The 21,522-nt window shown below is 47.5% G+C and overlaps 2 protein-coding genes across 2 annotated transcripts; one reads left to right on the top strand and one right to left on the bottom strand.

Moving 5' to 3' along the window:
* Nucleotides 1-4,307: 4,307 nt before the first annotated feature.
* On the bottom strand, nt 4,308-8,301 carry LOC114800604 (adenosine receptor A1-like). Its single transcript, XM_028998197.1, has 2 exons — nt 7,845-8,301; nt 4,308-5,489 (listed from the first exon to the last, which is right to left on the bottom strand). The coding sequence occupies exons 1-2, from the start codon at nt 8,213-8,215 to the stop codon at nt 4,832-4,834; spliced, it is 1,029 nt and encodes a 342-aa protein (XP_028854030.1). The 5' UTR covers nt 8,216-8,301; the 3' UTR covers nt 4,308-4,831.
* A 10,357-nt stretch (nt 8,302-18,658) lies between these two features.
* Nucleotides 18,659-21,058, top strand: LOC114800475 (acidic mammalian chitinase-like). Its single transcript, XM_028997898.1, has 11 exons — nt 18,659-18,683; nt 18,795-18,824; nt 18,943-19,144; nt 19,225-19,281; nt 19,361-19,526; nt 19,614-19,738; nt 19,824-19,947; nt 20,039-20,224; nt 20,304-20,426; nt 20,518-20,656; nt 20,745-21,058. The coding sequence occupies exons 1-11, from the start codon at nt 18,659-18,661 to the stop codon at nt 21,056-21,058; spliced, it is 1,491 nt and encodes a 496-aa protein (XP_028853731.1).
* The last annotated feature ends 464 nt before the right edge of the window (nt 21,059-21,522 follow it).

Raw genomic sequence — 21,522 nt, 5'->3', positions numbered from 1 at the left:
TGTTCATGTGTTGTGTGTCTTGTTAACACAGCGTCTTCAGTCTGTTTGTGTTGTTTACAGCTGTTTTGAGACAGTAAATATAGTGTTTAAGCTGTACCTGCAGTGTGTTTACAGTCTCTTTACACTGTATGTTTCGTCCAAAAATGTGTTTACGTACTTTTCACACTGTGAACACTTTTTACAGAAACTTTCTGCGTTTTACTGTTTCCGTGTTTGCCGTTTTGTTTTTTTTTGTCTGCGGCGTTTTGTGTGGTGTTTACGCTGTCTTTAATGTTAACGCTATGTTAACAGTTTCATAACACCATGCTTATGTTTCGTCCACCACTTTTTACACTGCCAACACTGTGAACACTTTTTACAGTCTCTTTCTGCTGTGTTGATACTGTGTTTACTGTCTCTGTACACATTTTACAACATATATTTCTGTTCTGTCTGCAGTGGGATTTGTGTCGTGTTTAGACCAACGTCACTGTTAACACTGTGTTTACAGCTTCTATGCGTTCGCTGTAAAAAGTCTGCCTATGTCTGTCTATGCAGTGTTTACCCTGGGTTTACTGTGTGTCTCGCACCATGTTCATATGAGGTCCAGTGCTACTTCTCGCAGACCTGGTGCAGCCCAGAACATTAGAGTGGAGACCATCGGTGCGATCTGCTTCACCCACCCTGACAATTTCACTCGTCATGTCCAACTTCAGCGTAACTCGCATCTTCCTACATTACATCTTTTACAGCGTGACATCTTCCTATATTACATAAACATCCTGCAGAGATGAGATGATAACGTTTGCTGTTTCTGGATTCGGATGAATAAGTGGTGGCCTAGTGGTTAAGCACCATAATCAGAAGGTTGCCGGTTCGAATCCCGATCTGCCAAGGTGCCACTGAGGTGCCACTGAGCAAAGCACCGTCCCCACACACTGCTCCCCGGGCGCCTGTCATGGCCGCCCACTGCTCACTCAGGGTGATGGGTTAAATGCAGAGGACAAATTTCACTGTGTGCACCGTGTGCTGTGCTGCTGTGTATCACATGTGACAATCACTTCACTTTCATCATTTCACTTTCAATAAGGTCGCCTGTGTTCCAGAGCCCTCCGGCCCTGAGTTTCTCACTCTGGACTGAGGTTTTGTGCGCATGGTCGTTTCCCTCCAACATAAGCAGCTTGTTTCTTCCAGTGAAGCGCTGTAGCTGTGACTTCGGCGGGAGAACACTCTGGTAAATTGTTTCCATGGCTACAGCAGCTCGGTGTTTGGTACTGTATTTTAACGGCGTTACGCCGCTGCCCGTAAATTGGGAAACTGCTGTAATTAGTGTGGCGTGTGAATGTGAGGGGTAAGTGATTATTAAAGGTGCTTGGAGGCTTCGCGGCCGCAGTGCAGGCGGTGCTCCATTGTTCATGCTCTCCAGAGGCCAATTGAAATAGTGACCTGTGCCGATTACTTGTTTGACACACAAAGGGCGCAGGAACGGGGTGGGAATTTGAAGGAGCGGCGGAGGGTGTGAAGCACCAAACGGCAGAATTCACTCCGGCCCACGGCGTGAAGGAACGGCAGCAGGCCGCCGGAGCTCGAGACCCCTGCGGTGGTTGAACATGTCGCTGGGCGCAGAGCAGCATCGCTGCCGTTCGGGCTAAAATGAATTGGCAATTTCGCGCATTGCAGTTTCATCTGGGATCTAATCCGGCTCTGGCGGCGTTTTTCATTTGGATCGGATGTTTAGTGGCTTTCTGGTGTCAAAAGAAAGCAGGGAGGTAATAAGCGGAAATTGCCACAGAAAGTGAGCCTCGTTCTGCTCGATTGGAAGAGAAAATGATTTCTAGCATTATTGCTCACTGTTCTCTGCAGACAGGAATGTTTTAATTCCCGTCCAGATGCTTCATGCACACGCACGTTAGGGTGTGGCGCTGATGGCCGATCGCAGTGAAACACCGCCCTCTACTGTGCAAACAGGGTGAATGCAGCAAAATGTAAATACTATTACTTAATTAAAAGTGATTGTCACTTGTGATACACAGCAGCTCAGTGCACACAGTGTAATGTGTCCTCTGCATTTAACCCATCACCCTGAGTGAGCAGTGGGCAGCCATGACAAGCACCCAGGGAGCAGTGTGTGGGGACGGTGCTTTGCTCAGTGGCACCTTGGTGGATCGGGATTCGAACCGGCAACCTTCTGATTACGGGGCCGCTTTCTTAACCACTGCGCCACCACTGCCCCATATGACACTATTACTTATATTAAATTGATAGGATTTCTGTGTTACTGACAACACATTTTATTGGTGATGCTGACATTCAGAATAAGACGAGCAGAAAACAATTGTACAAATAGTGATGAAATAATAAAAAATAAGGCTTACCCCGCTATGAAGGTGGAAGAAAATGGTCTATTTAGTTTAGTTTTCATTGCAACGCATATTGGATAGACGTGCAAAAAAAGTCGATTGTGATTTGGTATTTTATGTCTCATGAACTGAATCGTGAAGCCAGCTAATTCAACTCTGCTTCAGTCAGTTAGTTTCTGTAAGAGAAAAACATTTATGTTATTCTATTCATACTGTTCTGCTTTCTTTTTCATGTCTGGAGTACACTGAAACCCCTGGAACCTGTATCTTTGTATTTTTTTCAAATCATGATTTATGAACTCTTTGTTGGCAATACAGACTTAAAATATAAATAACATTTGTCATGTCATGTTGCATCACTTATGAATTAAAGTAACAGAAAGAACAATGACAAGGACCAACGACGTCATGCATTTAAAGGGGGCGGAGTCTCTGTGAAACGACTGTATTTACGGTAAATATTTCATTCACAAAACTGTGATTTGACGCGTAAGTCCTCTGAATATCTATTTGCTCCGTATGGGCGCTCCGGATCCACAGCACTGCTCCTGGTTTTCGCTCTGACCGACCGACCGGTTCCCGGTGGGCGTGGCCTGAGGCGGAAGTGATAAAAGGCGGCAGCGGCTGCGGCGCCGGGCGGCTCAGACGGAGGTGATGGCTGCGGACGAAGTCAGGAGCCAGACGGGCCTGGTCGTTCAGTTTCTTCTCAATGAGAACGTGTACGAAACGGACGGCGGTGAGTTTTATTCGTCATTTTTTTCCACGGGCGGGTCGCACTGTGAGTGTAAAATGATTTATGTGTGTGTGTCCGGCGCAGGCGGCGACGCGGCCGCGTTCGACCCGCAGGAAGTCGCCCGGAAGCTCCGCGACCTCGGGGACGAGTATGACGAGCGGAGGATCCAGCCACTGATCCGCGGCATCCGGGAGGCGGCGGCCAATCAGGTGAGGCCCACCGCTCCAGCGCAACCAGCTCGCCTCCTGAGCCGGAGTGAAGGATGACCCTTGACCTTTGACCTGCCCCGCCGCCGTTCAGGTGGAGGAGGTGTTCGTCAGCAGCGTCAACAACCTTTGCGAGGCGTGGCTGGGACAGAGGGCCGAAGTGGCCCCCGAGAGGGACCTGCTGAGGGCCTCCGTCGCCCTGGGCCTGTACGTGAAGAAGAACTGTCCTGACATGGTGCAGAACGTCCAGCGGCTCCTCACCAGCTTCCTCAACGCGCGCCTGGCCGACTGGATCTCGGCGCAGGGCGGATGGGTGAGTGGCGGCCACGCGAGACATCAAAACAAGTCTGTCACCTCCGCACGTCACTCTTATGCTGTCATTCGTTCTTAGGAGAACGCCAGTTCGTCTCAATGACGGCGCCAGAAAAAGCTCCTAGACGAAGCCGACGCCCAGGACACGTGCCACACCTCTTCAGATGTCACAGCGGATGTGGAGCGCCCTCGCTGGAGCTGGCTGTCACGACCTCGTGCCTCCTTTACCGATCATTTTTTTATTTAATTTAAATCTGTATTTATAATTTCAGCAGCCTTTCTGGAACCCTGGTGTGATATTTAATGTGTTTGTGTGTCCAGCCTACAATGTGAATCCACCAATCGTGTCCGAAGTCCGGCAGCCTCAGGTTTAAATTCTAATAAGTACGAACACTCTGCAACAGCCACGTCGCTCCTGTGTGGAAACGCACAACGTAAGATCGGTTCGATCAGTTTTAGCTCTATCCTCCTCGTCCCCCCACGGCTGCTCTGGTGCTCAAAGCTGAAAATCCGTCTTTTCGCCATCCGTGATCTTGCAAAATATCAAATCCGATAGCAGTTCCCTCGGGGCTGCGTTTACATCAGGCTTTTATACCATTTTATAAATCGCTTTTTTTCTTTTTTCTTGTCTTTGTAATGTGTGGTGGTTTACTCTCTTATTTAATTTAATTTTTTATTCTCAAAATCTTTGCATAATTGTGATTTATTTATATAATGTGTTTTTTTTTGTAATTTAGAAATAGTAGGATAACCAGTAGAGGGCGCCAGAGTATAAACTCTTTATTCACATTTTCTTTGTTTGGTCCATGCAACCGCATCTTGTACTCCTGTTGGATGTGACCTCTGACCTCCAGAGAACCGTACTCGACCCTGCTGTATGTGACCTTTAAGCACGTGTCACGTGATTAAATGGTGCTACAAACCCCTTCACGCGTCATTATTTGACATGGGCGTGGCGACTGGGCTAGCGGGCTCCTGCCGGGGCGTGTCCCCCGGTGACGTCACCACCCCTACCCCCACACTTCCTGACGCGGGAATGCGTTCTCGTCCTCCGGTGGGAAATAGTTTGGCCCGGAGTCTTTATAGGGCCGTGGCTGCATTTATGAGGCTTATCTAGGGGCTCCGTCCAGCCCCGCCCTAATGCCGTTATGTAGCCGGAGGGGGAGGGGCGACAATAAAAAGGGCCGCGGGCCACTTCCTGTTCCCCCGGCCCCACTTCCTGTTCCTTCGGCGCCCGCGCCTCACAGGCGCTCGTTCTGCTGCAGCCTCCTCTCCAGGCTGCGCCGGCGCTGGCTGCCCCGCCGGGCCAGCGGGTCCTTCTCCGCGCAGCAGACGTAGCGCTCCCAGATGGCGAGGAAGGCCAGCCGGAACTTCTTGATGCGGAAGGCGTAGACGACGGGGTTGACGGCCGAGTTGGCGTGGCTGAGCAGGATGGCGGCGTAGAGCAGCGGCGCGGGCTGGCCGCGGCCGGGCCGGAAGAGCGTGACGCAGTTGAGGACGTGCAGCGGCAGCCAGCTGACGGCGAACAGGAGCAGCACCAGCGCCAGCGACTTGGCCAGCTTCAGCTCCCTCCCGTAGTAGCGCTTGCGCTCGCCGAGGCTCACCGGGCCCTTCTTGTTCAGCTGCCGGTGGATCATGTAGAAGATCTCGGCGTAGACCAGCAGCATGAAGACCAGCGGCGGCAGCACCCAGCCGAAGAAGTTGAAGTAGACCATGTACTCCATGCTGATGACGTTCTCGAACTGGCAGGTGACCACCATGCGGTCCGAGCCGTTGGCCGCCCGCAGCTTCTCCAGGTTGTTCCACCCCAGCATGGGCGTCAGGCCCACCACGATGGCCACCATCCAGCAGAACGCCACCGCCGTCCCCGCCCGCCGCGGCGTCACCACCCGCTTGTAGCTGCAGGTCAAAAGGTCAAATTACCACCAACTCCTTTCCAAGTATAATAGGGCGCTAGTAGCTTAGCGGGTAACACACTCGCCTATGAACCAGAAGACCCAGGTTCAAATCCCACTTACTACCATCGTGTCCCTGAGCAGGACACTTAACCCTGAGTGTCTCCAGGGGGGGGACTGTCCCTGTAACTACTGCTTGTAAGTTGCTCTGGATAAGGGCGTCTGGTAAATGTGGCCATTATTTTACACTATATACGGCATTATATATCATGCACCACTTGTCTGCCTGGTTTGTCTAGTTTGTCTCGACCTGCACTATTTCATGTCCACAGTGTCCCTTGTCGTGTTTTTGTGTCGTGTGTTATTCCATTTACAATATGTCCTTTTGCACTCTGCAAATCTCCAACGCTTCGCAATCTCGTCTCTCTGTGTGCTTGTATGTAGCGAGATGACAATAAACTGGACTTTGACTTGAATTTCTTCGCGAATTTCCAAAGAAATAAGGCCTTAAATGTCATTAAAAATGATTAGTAATCATTAAATCTCGAGTTTAAAGGGGCAATCGGGAGGTTCGAATCCCACCAAGGTGCCTCTGAGCAAAGCACCGTCCCCACACGCTGCCCCCGAGCGCCTGTTGTGCTGGCTCCGGTTCCACCAACGTTAACAGGACGCTTGCATTAGAGCCGCTTATTGCGTGTTTTGTTTGGGTTTCCGGTGTTCTGACGATTTATGCTGCTTTGTCGGTGCTACCGTACAGGGTTCCGTTTAAATTTGTGCACTTCCGATAACGGTACAAATCACTTTAAATGGCACCTATACTCAGTCCTGGTGTAATAGTGAATTAAATCATACTTATTTACAATTTCAGGGGTAGCATGGATCTATGCGCGCTGAAACAGAGCGCAAACTTGAGGGACTGCGCATGCGCAGACCGGCTAGGTAGCACAACTCGACAGGCAGCATGTTTCGACAGAACACCAGTGTTATGCGTGGTCCGCGCAGCGCGGAATTACCATTTATTTCAACAAAGTAACTGTATTCTGATTATAACTCATTTAAACTTTAACTGAAACGAAATACAGTTACTCATAGTTTGTATTCTAAACACGTAACGCCGGTACATGTACTCCGTTACTCCCAACACTGTTCGCCGAGTATCTGACTGCAACAATAAATCATATTACTACGCATAAAGGGATCAAACTACTTAGTATGCCGTCGTTGCTGCTGTTTTATGATTTTGAAGAGGTGAATTCTGGGAACTTTAGTCTCTGCTACGTGTAAACGGATCCTAGTTTCCTGTGTTGGTGTAGTTTGTCGTCATCTAGTCGCCAAAAGTGACCGTTTGTGGCAGAAGTGAAACCGTAATGGAACCAGCACCGTGTCGGGCGGGCGAGGGTTAAAGGTCAACGTGCTGTTAATGTCATGGAACCTTCAACCACAAATACTTTTTACAGTTCTGACGTGTGAATTTGACCATGAGTAATATTATATTATAATATTATATTATAATAATGCGTTATAATATATTTTACTTCTAATAAGTAGAATATTATTTTTTTTATATATATTTTCTGGTGCGCCAGTAGAACCTGGTTTAATACATTATATTTAATAGACATATTTTATACACACAGACACACACACACAGCGAAAGAGCTAGAAAGAGAGAGGGAGAGCAAGAGAGAGAGATCAAGAGTGGGAGAGAGAAAGCGAGAGAGAGAGAGAGATCGAGAGTGAGAGAAAAAGCAAGAGAGGGAGAACAAGAGAGAGAGATCGAGAGTGAGAGAGAGAGAACGAGAGAGGGAGAGAGAAATCGAGAGAGGGAGAACAAGAGAGAGAGAGTGGGGGAGAGAAAGCGAGAGAGGGAGAGGGAGAGAGAGAGAACAAGAGAGTGGGAGAGAGAAAGCAAGAGAGTGAGAACAACAGAGAGAGAGAGAGAGAGAGAGAATGGGAGAGAAAGCGAGAGAGGGAGAACAACAGAGAGAGAGAGAGAGTGAGAGAGAGCAAGACTGAGTGAGACAGATAGAGAGGGAGAGTGAGAGAGAATGGGAGAGAAAGTGACAGAGGGACAACAACAGAGAGCGAGAGAGTGAGAGAGAGGGAGATTGAGAGAGGTCTCTCAGTCTGGACAGTCGGGGACAGGACTGCGTTGGAGACCAGTGGAAACTTTCAACACCAGCAGCTGTAACACCAGACCCTGCGCTGCTAATACTGTCTGATCAATTTATCGATCTGTAGATACTGTCTGATCAGTTTATCGATCTGCATCTATGTATTGGTCCATGTCGAAATGGTGCGTGTCTCCACTTTGACCTTGAATGAGGGCACCAGTCAAGTAAAGAAGGAACTGACCCACCTGATGGGAATCTTGACGCGCAGGTAGCGGTCGATGGCGATGGCCAGCAGCGCCAGGATGGAGCTCTGGGTCAGAACCAGCACGGCGCAGGCCAGCAGCAGGCAGCTGTAGAAGTGCGTCCGCAGCCCGATGCTGATGGTGATGGCCAGCGGGATGACCAGCGCGCCCACGGCGATGTCGGCCAGGGCCAGGGACACGATGAAGCAGAAGGTGGTGTCCCGCAGCGCCCGGTTCATCCGCACCGCCCACACCACCATCACGTTCCCCACCACCGAGGACAGCGCGATCAGCACCTCCATCCCGATGTAGAGCACCTGGGACGCGGGCAGCGGCGCGGACAGCGCCGGCGAGGGGGGCGGATCCGCGGACATGCTGCTGGACGTCACGGCCGGAGAAAGTCCTGGAGGAACATCTCCCCGCTCGCCGAGGACTTCGCCGAGCGAACAGCCAGGCTCCGTCTCCGGCGGGATCTGTCCCGAGACGAGCCGTCCGGTCCGGACCGAGGGGGCTGCCCTCCGTCACGTGACCCCGCCCGACAGCCAATCGGAGCGCCGCGTTCATTAGCACCCTTTCAGCAGGCAAGTATTAGGGATCGTTGGAACGTCAGGCACCAGTGCTCTCTTAGTTTTGCCCGTGGTTCATTCTTTGAATTATGAATTTTAATTTATGCAATTGCAATGCCTTGACGTTAGTCGGGTAAGCACGCACAGTCCCAGTCATAACAGCAATGGCATCCCTATAAATAACAAAAGTCGATGTTTCTGTGTATTATTACGTATTGGTGTCTTTCTGTGACGGTGGGGAGATTGGATTCATATCGCTATTAATCAGCTCTTCTCTATTACTAGTCTCTTTTACGCTATTTGCCTTCAACAACAAGGTGGTCATTTTGATTTCCCATCAAAACCAAACTAATATTCATTCCAGCACATTCTTCACCACATCAGGATCTTGCTATCTACCTGGACAACGGCACAAAGCCTTGGAGTAACTGTAGACAACCAACTCTCCTTTCCCGCTCGTGTAGATTCCTTCTCTACTATATCAGACGGATGCGCCCTTATCGATCATCACAGGCCACCCGGATACTGGTTCAGTCCCTAGTAATCTCACGACCGGATTACTGTAACTCCCTTCTAGCAGGTCTACCTCCGAATGGCATCTGACCTCTACAACTAGTACAGAACGCAGCAGCACCTTCCCAAATTCTCCCACACCATCCCACTGCTAAGCTCCCTCCACTGGCAGCCCCCCTGCATCAGATTCAAAATACTGATGCCTACAACACCATCCTACCTCACCTCGCACTGCACCTCCAGTACTGCCCGCCTGGTCCCCCCACCGCTGTAGGTACGAGGAAGACACTCATCCAGACTCCTCTCCGTCTCGGTGGTGGAATAAACTTCTCTTCGAGGTCAGAACAATACAGTCGCTGAGTATTTTCAAACAGCCTCTTAAAACCTTCCTCTTTAGAGGATACGTAGACTAGCTTGTAACTTGCTTATAGTCTGATTTATGTTAGAAAACTACAACAGAGTGAATAAAAATATTGTATTCATGAACCAGAACAGAACATGAAAGAAGGCTGTAAGTCAAACGGGACAAGGGCGTCTGCCAAATGCCATAAATGTAAATGTAAATGTTGACTAGTGTTGACGATTTGTGGGCTCGGAACTGATATTTCTGACACTACATGGCTGCCCGCTCTGTGCAGTTCAATACACAGGACAGGACGATCTGAAGGCGTCTCTGGTCTAAATACATACACGGTTTTTAATTGTTTGCAGTGCAAATGGCTGTTCAAACAGATTTTTTTTAATGCTCAAATCTCATAGTTTGTGTACCAATTTTACTTCTTGCTCGGCTCCAGTCTCTGCAGAAGAGAGAGAGTGTGTTTCTGTGTGTGTGTGTACGTACACGATGCATTAATGTGATTGCAGCTAAATGTCAGACTGTATTATTTATTGATCTGTCATTTTGACATTAGCACTCTGTGTAGACGGCTGCAAGTCAGGATTTCAAGGTCCTGGTCGCTGGTTCCTGATACGAAATCAAAGTCCGCCCACAACCGGGTTCTTGATGACCGAAACTCACATTCGAGTGTGTAGTTGTGTGAGAAACTGTCTTTTGTGAAGCAGATAAGCGTTCGCAGAAATTAATGCTGATCACATGACCCACACCACTTCCTGTCTCTCAGCGGCACTTGACCTCATAACCATAACCTGTCTGGTCATGTCCAGTTGGACAGAAGAGGAGAGGAAATGTGACGTTTTGAATCGATATTTCATTCTTCTGTCATTGGACATTTTTTTTTCTTCAGTCTGTCCGGCCTTTTTTCTCTATTTGCTTATTGATTCCGAATCTCAGAACCTTCTTAATTATCAACAGCAGGAGCTTTTAGTGCCCTGCATCCCCTGGAAACACCACCTGAAGTCCCATTAGCCGAGAATGACTGGTTCCAGTAAATGACCCGGTCTGGACGGCTCCAGTGTTTACTGCCGACACGTTGCTTAGCTACAGTCCTGCAACTGCAGCGTTTTCTGTCTTTTCTATCAATCAGTCCCAGCTGCAACCAAACACTGGAGCCAATCAGGAGCAGAAATGATGAGAAACAATAAAACAGCTAACTCACAACCGAGTAGCTAATGTAACTGTGTCACCGTGTGCTGTGCTGCAGTGTGTTACAATGACAAAACAAGCACTTTCACTAAAATACCACAGCAGCACATCATATCTCATCACATCAATACAATTCGTCATATCATCTTGTCACATCTCATTATAATACGTCAAATCTCATCATTGTTGATCATATCTCATCACATCACATCACACAATCACAATTTTATTTTGATTGTCATAAGACAGCACTACACATCACAATTTATCACAACACAACACAGCCAATCACAACACATCACTTATCATCACAGTCCATCACTTATCATCACAATTCATCACAACACATCACAGACCATCACAACACAACATACCCCATCACATCACAGTTGATCACAACACATCACGTGCCACCACAGTCCATCACAACACAACACAGCCAATCATATCACAGTCGATCACAACACATCACATACCATCACAGTCACACAAAACACAACCCAGCCCATCACAACACATCGCCTATCATCACAGTCCATCACAACACATCACATACCACCACAGTCCATCAGTTCATCATACAATGTATCATCACAGTTCATCATATGTCATCCCAATATATACTCTGATACTTAACCAGTCCAGATTTTTTAAATAACAGTAATGTTTAAACAATGACAAAAAACATTTGTTCCTCTATTTTTAAATTCAGTGAATGCATGAATCAAATCTTCTTCTTGTTTTTTCTATCTTCATTTATTCATGTGATCATGATCAACTCTACTGTGATTATTATGGTATAATGTTCTGATATTTGAGTGTATTGTGAAAGTTTCGAGGAATTAAACACAGAACATCATATCTGAATGCATCTCATCTGCGGATGTGTATTTGGAAATGATTGCTGGTGCAGCAGAATCTAGATTATCATTAGTGAGAAGGGTCGAGTTCATGAAACCCGTTGAGAACACCGATCCCAAATTGCGCCTCTCAACTGACCTGGAACCTGAATCTCCACAGTAACGGCTGCAGGCCGGACTCTTGTTGATCTAATTGCATTTGTCATGTGTTTCCACTCAGGAGCTGCATTACACGCCCGAGCTCAGCGGAATAAAGGCCGAAGGGGCCTGCTTCATTATATAAACCACAGTGTACGGAACCTGGAGAACCCAGTTCCCTAATTACAGCACAGCTCACGCACTGCACGTCTTAGCCCGAATCGGCGGCACGTGCGGCCCTCTTCCCAACCTTCACCTCCCTGTATCCATCTGACCTGAGAACCTGGCTGTAGGAAACATGAAGAACCATGCAACACTCACTAATGTCTGTGTATGTGCATGTAGACATCATCTCACATCCCTGTATATATGTTTTTGTGTGTTTATATCTGTATATGTGTATAGACATCGTCTGACATCCTTGTATATATGTTTTTGTGTGTATATATCTGTATATGTGTATAGGCATCATCTCATGTCCCTGTATATATGTGCTTGTGTGTATATATCTATGTGTTTCCGTGTGTGTGTATCAGTTCTGAATTATCTCACCTTCTTCTCTCCACTCAAACTGAATTGCCTGGTTTTCTGCCTGAAAGATGCTGATTATCATTGACAATAGAAGCCCCTCTGCTCAGCGCCACTTCATTATCGTTCCGTCTCTTTTCATTTCATGATGGAGCCCCTGCCCGGTGAGGGACCTCCATGCATCACCTCACAATGAAGGTGTGTGAGCATCTGTGTGCTGCTGGAGCAATGTGTTTGGAGATACTCTGGAACACTTACCATCTCATCCTTCACTCTTTCACAATGAAGAGGTGTTGGTTCTCAACTCCTGCAGGCATCTGGATCCCTGAAATGTCAGGTCCCTCGGTGCAGGATAATGAAGGCCCGGGTGGCTGGGTATCTAAAGAGCAGCAGAACTCGGTCCGGTGGAAGTCATCCATCTGAAATTGGACTGATCGATGCTTCAGATGGTGCATTGGGTTTATCTCGGAGCTCCACAGGGATGAGCATCATTATCATCATCATCATCATCATCATCATCATCCACAGTTCCACCCATAAGAGATCAGGCCAGCCACCTTCAGCCCCCTTATGTGAAATATTCGTCTACTTTTTGAATTGTTTTAATTTAGCTCTTTGCATGTCTTCAGTTTACCTGTTCAGGTGTGTGTGTGTGTGTGTGTGTTTATGCTCTGGAATCTCTCCTCCCCTGCGGTGTACTGAGATTACGGAGCACGCGAGCCTCGACTGACCGCTGATACGTCCACTTTAATTTGGGCTCCGAACACCACCTGGGGGGGATTAGTGTTTAGACTCCAAATGAAATTACCCAGAATCCACTGCGCACAACTGACATTCTGATGGAATGCTGCATTATGGGAAACTAGATTCCATTCCAATAAAGGCAGACCCTGCTGAACAGGTTCTGGTGCAATCACCGCCTTTCACTGACCTCAACTGGCCAGTTCTGCTGGAGGGAACACAAATGAGTTTGATTGGTTCAATTTTTCATCAGGTTTATGTGTTTATTTGTTTCTGTTTATGTTGCTAGTTTTGTTTTATTTGCCCGTTTGGATCGGAGAACTGTAGATGTCTTCATCTGGTCCAATCTCCTGATGTCCAGAGTTCAGCGGTCTGCAGGATGTCTCTGAGGCTAAAAGCAGTAAAACGATCCGACAGATGCTGACCACGTCCTGCTTACAGAGGAAGAGCTGCTGGACGTTCATGAAAGAGAATAAGAAAAACACACTTTTTTTTATATAACAGATGTCAGAGCTACAAACCACACCGTCCAATGTGTGTGTGTGTGTGTGTGTGTGCGCGCGCACGCCCCTCAAGGTGCTGATGAGGAAGATAGAGCTGATATCCAGAGAGCTCAAGTTGCTTAAGAATACATCAAACAAACAATTGAGCAGCCTGGAGCCCACAATCTGGGCAGGTCACGTCTTAAAACACATCAAAACTGTATTACCATCATCCATCATCAAATACTGCTAACAGTTTAAAAGTGAAGTGATTGTCATTGTGGTACACAGCAGCACAGCACATGGTGACGCAACGAAATGTGTCCTCTGTATTTAACCATCACCCTTGGTGAGCAGTGGGCGGCCATGACAGGCGCCCGGGGAGCAGTGTGTGGGGACGGTACTTTGCTCAGTGGCACCTTGGCGGATCGGGATTCGAACCGGCAACCTTCTGATTACGGGGCCGCTTTCTTACTTGCTCGGCCACCACTGCCCCCTCACTGCACATGAGCATTGTATTATAACAATATCATTGTTTATAATACACATGTAAGTGTTTTTAATATTATTTTAATAATGTTTTATAATATATTGTATCATCTGCTTACTACAAATACTAGAGGATTTTTTGCCTTTAAAGTCCTGTTCTCGACTGTCATGTTTTTGTCCCACTGGTCCAGCTTTTAATCTTGAAATCCTGATCCTGTCCAAGAAAAACACTGCATTTCTGAACTGAGTGACACGCCTCCATGCCTAAAACACCTAATTTCAGGTTAAACTATTGAGAACCTTCAGTGATGTGTAGAAGTGTTTCAGAACACCCAGTCACCCAGTCAAACTGCTCTCTCAAATGACCTCACGTTGACCCAGAATGTTGTGATGTGGTCCAGAATTTGTGACACATGTCCCAGGGGCCGAGTGGCCCTCCAGCCGTCACTCACGCGCCTCCGTGCTGTAACCAGGACAACAGTCCGGGGAATGATGTTCTTCTCTGCCTTTTTCATGGCTCTTGAGAGGGACGGGTTCTGGATGGAGGACAGGGGGACACTGTCCACACAGTTCATGTCCTGTTTAGTGGCTGCTCTATAACAGATTGTGATGGAGGAGCACAGGACAGACTCAATTACAATTATGTAGAACTGGATCAGCAGCTCCTGGACTTGCTCAGTTGTCTCAGGAAGTCCATCCTCTGCTGGGTCTTTTCGAGGGTGGAGATGTTCGTCCTGGGTAATGGTTCTACACAGAAGCCTGAAAATCTCCACAGAAGACACTGATCTGTCTGATATGGTGAGAGGAAGCAGTGTTCAGGAACGTCTCCTGAAGTCCACTGCCATCTCTGCAGTCTTGAGCTTGTTCTGCTCCAAGTTGTGTCGCTCAGTGTTTGTCTGTCAAGGTTGAGGAAACCTTGAGTTTGGAGCTTTAGCTCTGCTTTTCTGTTGTGGAACAAGGGGCAAAGCGGTGCAGGGGTACTCTGATGGTGGTGATGATCTACACACTTCCTCTTGATGAAGAGGATTCTGAGAAGTGCCACAGTGTCCTCTTTGTAAAGTCATCAGTTTGGGACTGGAGGTCAGCTTTAGTTGAATAAGCTGATGGGGTGGAAGAAGATCAGTCACATCAGAGTTTTTACATCTCACAGCTGACCCCGAGCAGCAGAAGAATGAAGCCTTTCACTGGAGGCCGTTGGCCCGGTTCGGGTCTGGTCTACACAATCTGCCATTTGTGCTCTTTATTAACACTGAGCGCTAATGAGGACGCGGTTCTTCTGCAGTTTTATTCCAACCCACGAAGCTGTACCACCAGCAGGTAGTCACTCAGCATGTGTCTGAAACAGAAAAGCGGTACCAGTCAATCTCAGGGGGGGGCGGGTGACATCAGCACCCCCTGCTGGTCAGGGTCAGGTTCTCATTTCTCTCTGGAACGTCACCTCGGCGTGACCGTATTGACCAGCTCCTTCACCACATGCAGGCAGTTCATAAACTGGCAAAGGTAATTATGAGAACCAATCACCTGGGGGAGTCATAAAACAGGCGTGTCACCAGCAGAAGGAGAAGGACTGCTGAGACGTACAGAATCAGCACAATCCCACGCAGGTCCGATCATTCGTGGGGGGGGATAAATCCTGGTTTCGAAATTTTTAATCATTTCCCTTTCATCTACAGATGATCCATGTCTTTGTGAGGGGGACGCATTTTGCAGCGTCACCATGCAGTTGGTAATTTACAATTATTATGGCAAACATGAATTTTACAGCCTTTATTAAAAAGAGTGCAGTAAAAAGCACATTTTATTTTACATCCACTGTGTTTCTCCTGTTCAAAATGAAATAACATGACTGGTGTGTTCTCTCACTTTCAAATAAGAGGTCTCTAAAAAAGGCCCTTCATCTTTTTTAGTCCCTAGTGACTAGTCCCTGTCCCTCACAGGGACTGGAGTGCTGTGTTGACCTCTGGGTGCAAGGTCGTGACCCTTTTCTGGCCGCTCAGTGGATTAATGCAGCCATTAGGACCCAGAACTGCTGTCTACATGTGGGCTGTGTCCATGGCAACGAATGGCTGCAGGACTCAGGAAGGAAATGCTCTTGACATAGCAGAAAATTCTCAAACATTGCAAGCAGACATCCACATTTCACTTCTGGAGATCATTCGACAAAATTCTGATCTATCTGGATACGAAGCTCTGATCCCTCAGCACTGTTGAAGCTGCAGTCCACCTGCATGTAAATGGAAATGGGCGGGGCCAAAATTCTACAGTCATCACCCATCAGCCCAGTTCCACCCGGCCTGAACAGTCTGACAGTTGTGTAAACCGCTCGGTATTACAGCAGTATTCAGTATTACAGCAGCGTCTCAGCAGAATAACACACACACACACACGTACACACACTGCAAACACCTGTCTGGCCCCACGCTGCCCTCTGCTGAACAGACTTGTGAGAACGCCTTACTGACCCTTTGTGTTCTGCTATGTCAGCTCTGTTCACCCTCCTGGACACATCAGATGGAGGCAAAGCACCAGAAATGAAAGATCTCATTTAATCAGTGCTGAACAATCAAACCAACATGGACAAAAACACATTATTCACAAATAAACTAATCCAACTCCATAATTTACAGTGAATGTGTTGCATACATAAATATAATAAATAAAATTGTCGTGAATGGAGAGAAGATTAAAAGCACAACAAATAGCTCCGCCGATATTTCCATGGAAAATAATCTTCTAATAGACGACCACCGATTAGAACGATTCAACCTTATTAAAGAGCATGAATTAATAAAACTAATCTCGTCGTCAAATCAATGTACTTGCGCTTTGGATCCGATTCCAACAAGGTTCCTTAAGCAAATAGCACCCAATATTATATATTCTATCCTCAAAATTGTTAACTCGTCGCTTAGCACCGGCCACGTACCAAGTTCGTTCAAGGTAGCAGTCATTAGACCCCTGATTAAAAAGAAGGATCTTGATCGCAGTCAGCTTTCAAATTATAGACCGATATCCAACCTTCCGTTCATATCAAAAATCTTAGAAAAAGTCGTAGCCCAGCAGCTGAGCGTTATACATGTTTTTTCGTTATACATGTTACCTTTAGGCGACATCATCCGCAAATACGGTATTAGCTTTCATTGCTACGCTGACGACACACAGCTGTATCTGTCAGCAATGCCAGATCAGAGGCAGCAGCTGAACAAAATAGAGAATTGTCTGAAGGACATTAGACAGTGGATGCTCACCAACTTTCTCCTGTTAAACCCTGACAAGACAGAAGCGCTTGTACTTGGGCCTCAAGCAGTCAGGCATAAGATGGCTGACTACATCATAACCCTGGATCTGTTTTCTGTGGCTTTTTGTTAAAATACTAGACCCTCATTTCACTTCACTTTGACGCAGTGTCAATTATAAAGTCCAGTTTATCGAAGAGTCCCCCTGTTAGACACAGACAAAGTTAAATTCACCATAGTTAGGCTGTCCTAGTTAGGGTACCGGGCCACTGTAGCACCAATATACCACTATTACCACATATTTCAGTATCGGTCGTACAGTGCAACCGTCTGCCGCTGCTTCTGTTTGTTTTTCTCCGAGACACGGAATCAAGCACCCAGACTACTGGCAGACCCCAGTGAAGAGACCAGCAAATAAATCCTGGTTCCTGACAACTGCTTTACAAGGACAAAACATGAAACAAACCAGAGGGTCACCACAGCCACCACCACCGTTACAACTACGGCTTCAGGGATCTTCAAATGGACCAGTAACATCATTATGGACACGTAATCTAGACCATGACACTGACTACATCCTGGACTCCTCCAACCCCTACAACTGTAGGACTTATTATTATATCTTCCCCAGCCCTGCACTGACACCATTTGCAGGCTAACTGTACCCTGGAAGGGGGTCCCTCTCTGTATCACTCCTTCCCAACGTTTCTTCCTTTCTTTTTTTCTCTCTCCTAGAGTTTTTTTCTGTGGAGTTTTTCCTTGTGTGCAGAAGGGTCTAGTGTGTTGGGTGTCAACTGTAGGGCCTGTCAAAGCCCATTGAGACATACTGTATGTGATTTGGGGCTATATAAGAACTAATTGTTGTTGTTGTTGTTCTACTATGTCAGCTCTGTTCACCCTCCTGGACACATCAGATGGAGGCAAAGCACCAGAAATGAAAGATCTCATATAATCAGTGCTGAACAATCAAACCAACATGGACAAAAACACATTATTCACAAATAAACTAATCCAACGGCATAATTTACAGAGAATGTGTTGCATACATAAATATTTAAAATATGTATCCTGCACTGCAGAATGCCCCATGACTATTATATTCATTTGGAATTCTCGATACAGTATATGTGACTAATTGTAATCATATCATATCACGAGCACAGAAAATCTGCATGTTGTATTATATTATTCATTTTAAAACAGCATCGCTGCACAACTAATGCAGAGGTCTGTATTTAGAACTCCACGGGAAACCTGTAGTAATTTTTTTTTTTTTCTTTGATATCTGACCAGGAAAATCAGATATCAGAGCACTTAAAACAGCTTATCTGAGAGAGCTTTTAGAACGTCTGATATTTGTGTCTGGGCATAAATAACTGGGCATAAATCCTGACTCAGCAGTTCTTCAGACTCCTGTTTTATTCTGCTTTGTGCTTTTAATGGCACTTAAAATCCACTAAAAAGCCTTTGTAATTATTATTGTAAAAAAATGCGGTTGATATGAGACCATTTGCGCTGGATGGATGGAAAATGTTCGGCAGTGTCCCTTTTTGACCTTGCCACAGTTTATGCTCCTTATGCCATAACTCAAGGTCAGGTTATCAGTTTGTCTGAAAGAGATGAAGGGAAAGAGTGTGACTGAGTAAATGGCAGCAGCTGATAGGCCGGTGGCGAGAGAGTATTTAAGGGGAACGTCCACTTCTGGTCGCTGTACAGACAACATGGGCAAACTACTCATTTGTGTTGGTGAGTCTGTAACTTCCCTCTGCGCTTCTGCTCGATCGGGCCTCCGTGTGCAGTAAAGGGGTTTGTAAAGTGCATTTGGACTGATGAACTGACCTTCTCGCTCTGTTGCAGGGCTGGCTCTCCTGCTGCATGCGCAGCTAGGTACGTCCAACGGGTCTCTTGACGCCTCGCACGTCTCACAGTCACATGTTTTATACGTCGTGTATACATTTACGTCTGCGTGTGAACATGCTCCCCTCTCCCTCTGACACCTGTTCAGGATCCTCCTACCTCCTGTCCTGCTATTTCACCAACTGGGGACAGTACAGACCTGGCGCAGGAAAGTACTTCCCGACCAATGTCGACCCATGTCTTTGTGACCACCTGATCTACGCTTTTGCCAGCATGGACAACAACCAGATCAAGAGCTACGAGTGGGATGACCAGAAGCTCTATGCTGAGTTCCAGGCCCTCAAGAACCAGTAGGAGAACATTCTATGCTTTGTTAAAATATTCTTCTGGCTCTGAGTTGCTGTTAATTGGTTGATGTTGTCACCATCAGGAACAGCAACCTGAAGACTCTCCTGGCCATCGGAGGTTGGAATTTCGGAACACAGAAGTGAGTAGAATCTGCAGGAGTGTCACCTCCATGCAACTCCTTTTCTCTGACTCTCTGATTATTCTGATCATCTGCCAAGGTTCACAGCCATGGTTTCCACCGCCGCCAATCGCCAGACCTTCATTGAGTCCGTCATTCAGTTCCTGAGGCAGTACGAGTTTGACGGCCTGGACATTGACTGGGAGTATCCCGGATCCCGCGGCAGCCCCGCTGTTGACAAGGGCCGCTACACCATCCTCATTCAGGTCTGAGGCCATTGGGTTCCACTGCTGTACGGTGTCATTCATCACGGTGCCGGGAATAAGATCTTTTATGCTCCTACTGCCTGACAGGAACTGATGGCCGCTTTCGTGGCTGAGGGCAAGAAGACCAACCGTCCACGACTCATGCTCACCGCTGCCGTGTCTGCTGGCAAGAGCACCATCGATGCCGGATACCAGATTGCCCAGATTGGCCAGTGAGTGTTTTAGTGCACAGAGCTAAGGTGGAAACCTGTTTGCACCACAGGTTGCTGAAGAACCTGCTAATTATGTCCTCCACAGGGTCCTTGACTACTTCCACGTCATGACCTATGACTTCCACGGCTCCTGGGAGCAGATCACTGGTGAGAACAGCCCCCTGTACCAGGGTCCTGGTGACGAAGGTGCTTACATCTACTTCAACGTGGTACGTTGGCCTGCAGACCACTACACAGCAGCTCTAGCTGAAGAAACCGTTGCAGTGAAGGAGAATCGAAACCTTGTGTTCCTTCCTAAAGAACTACGCTTTGAACTACTGGAAGAGCCAGGGCGCCCCGGCTGAGAAGCTGCTCGTCGGCTTCCCCACTTATGGACACACCTTCATGCTGGCCAGCGCCTCCAACACCGGAGTTGGGGCTCCTGCGAATGGACCTGGACCTGCTGGACCCTACAGCAGACAGTCTGGATTCTGGGCCTACTACGAGGTGAGTTTCTGCAGCCAGTAATTACACATGCATGCTGGTGTCTTTATCCGCTGTAACCGTGTCTCTTCCTTGTCCACAGATTTGTACCTTCCTGAAGCAGGGTGCTACCCAGGCCTGGGACACTGAACAGGACGTCCCCTATGCCTACAGCAGCAACCTGGTCTGGGTTGGCTATGACGATGTGAAGAGCTTCAACATTAAGGTGAGAGACATCTGAAAGAAACCGACCCTACGTGCAAAACGACAGAGAAAGACCAAAACAAGAAATGCACACAACTGGCTTCACCCACCAGATTGACTGGCTGAAGAAGAATCAGTATGGAGGTGCCATGGTGTGGAGCTTGGACCTGGACGACTTCAGTGGTACTTTCTGTGGTCAAGGCAAATACCCACTGATCAACGCCCTTAAGAGTGGCCTTGGAACCGGACAGAGTAAGAGCCACCACGGGCGGACGTGATAAAAAAAAAAACTTGTGCTGAACTCCATGTGACCTCTTCATCCCTTTGCTCCTCTCTTCAGGCTGCACGTCCCGCACCCAACCCCTGCCTCCCGTCACCCCCACCCGTTCCGCACCTCCTCCTCCTCCCCAGACCTCTAGCAGCGGTGGCGGCAGCAGCAGCGGTGGTGGCAGCAGCAGCGGCGGCGGCAGCAGCAGCGGCGGCGGCAGCAGCAGTGGTGGCAGCGGATTCTGCGCCAGCAGGTCCAACGGCATGTACCCCGACCCCAGCAACAAGAACATCTTCTACGAGTGCGTCAACGGCCTGACCTACGTGCAGCACTGTGCTGCAGGCCTGGTGTTTGACACCTCCTGCTCTTGCTGCAACTGGCCTTGAACCCAGGTCACGAGAAACATCGGTTTTGATTTAACATCAAATGAAAAACATTCCAATAAAAATTATGTTGCATATTTGTGGTTGGTTTTGTGGTTTGTGCTTGCTTTCTCAATTACCATTTGCACACAATCAGTTTGGTTCAATCCATTTTAATTTTATTCAGGTTTAATTCTGACTAGATACACAAAAATTTCTGTTTGTGGGACTGGTGCAGCTCCTGTATCCCATTATAACTACTTTATGACCTCATTCAAAACTTAATTTGCTTATCTTAGATATACGAATAAGAGACGTCCACCCTTTGAGAGCCACCAGCAGGTGGTGTTTAAAAAATAAAAGTCCTAAATCGTTAAACGCATTTTCATACTGATGGTTTAGTTTAGTGTGTTGTGTGTATTCACAAAGTACTATTTGTGTTAATTTGAGCTAGTTAACATAATATATATAACCGAGCTGCCACATAC

This window comes from Denticeps clupeoides, chromosome 12 (assembly GCF_900700375.1).
Source record: "Denticeps clupeoides chromosome 12, fDenClu1.1, whole genome shotgun sequence".
NCBI lineage: Eukaryota > Metazoa > Chordata > Actinopteri > Clupeiformes > Denticipitidae > Denticeps > Denticeps clupeoides.
The sequence above is the reverse complement of the archived record's forward strand: the minus strand, read 5'-3'. Positions and strand labels throughout refer to the sequence as shown.

Coding starts and splice junctions, on each gene's coding strand:
- LOC114800475 (XM_028997898.1), top strand. CDS start 18,659: ATGGGCAAACTACTCATTTGTGTTG. Junction 18,825..18,942: donor CCTGCTGCATGCGCAGCTAG/GTACGTCCAACG, acceptor ACACCTGTTCAG/GATCCTCCTACCTCCTGTCC. Junction 20,657..20,744: donor TGGCCTTGGAACCGGACAGA/GTAAGAGCCACC, acceptor TCCTCTCTTCAG/GCTGCACGTCCCGCACCCAA.
- LOC114800604 (XM_028998197.1), bottom strand. CDS start 8,215: ATGTCCGCGGATCCGCCCCCCTCGCCGGCGCTGTCCGCGCCGCTGCCC. Junction 5,490..7,844: donor CGCGTCAAGATTCCCATCAG/GTGGGTCAGTTC, acceptor TTTGACCTGCAG/CTACAAGCGGGTGGTGACGC.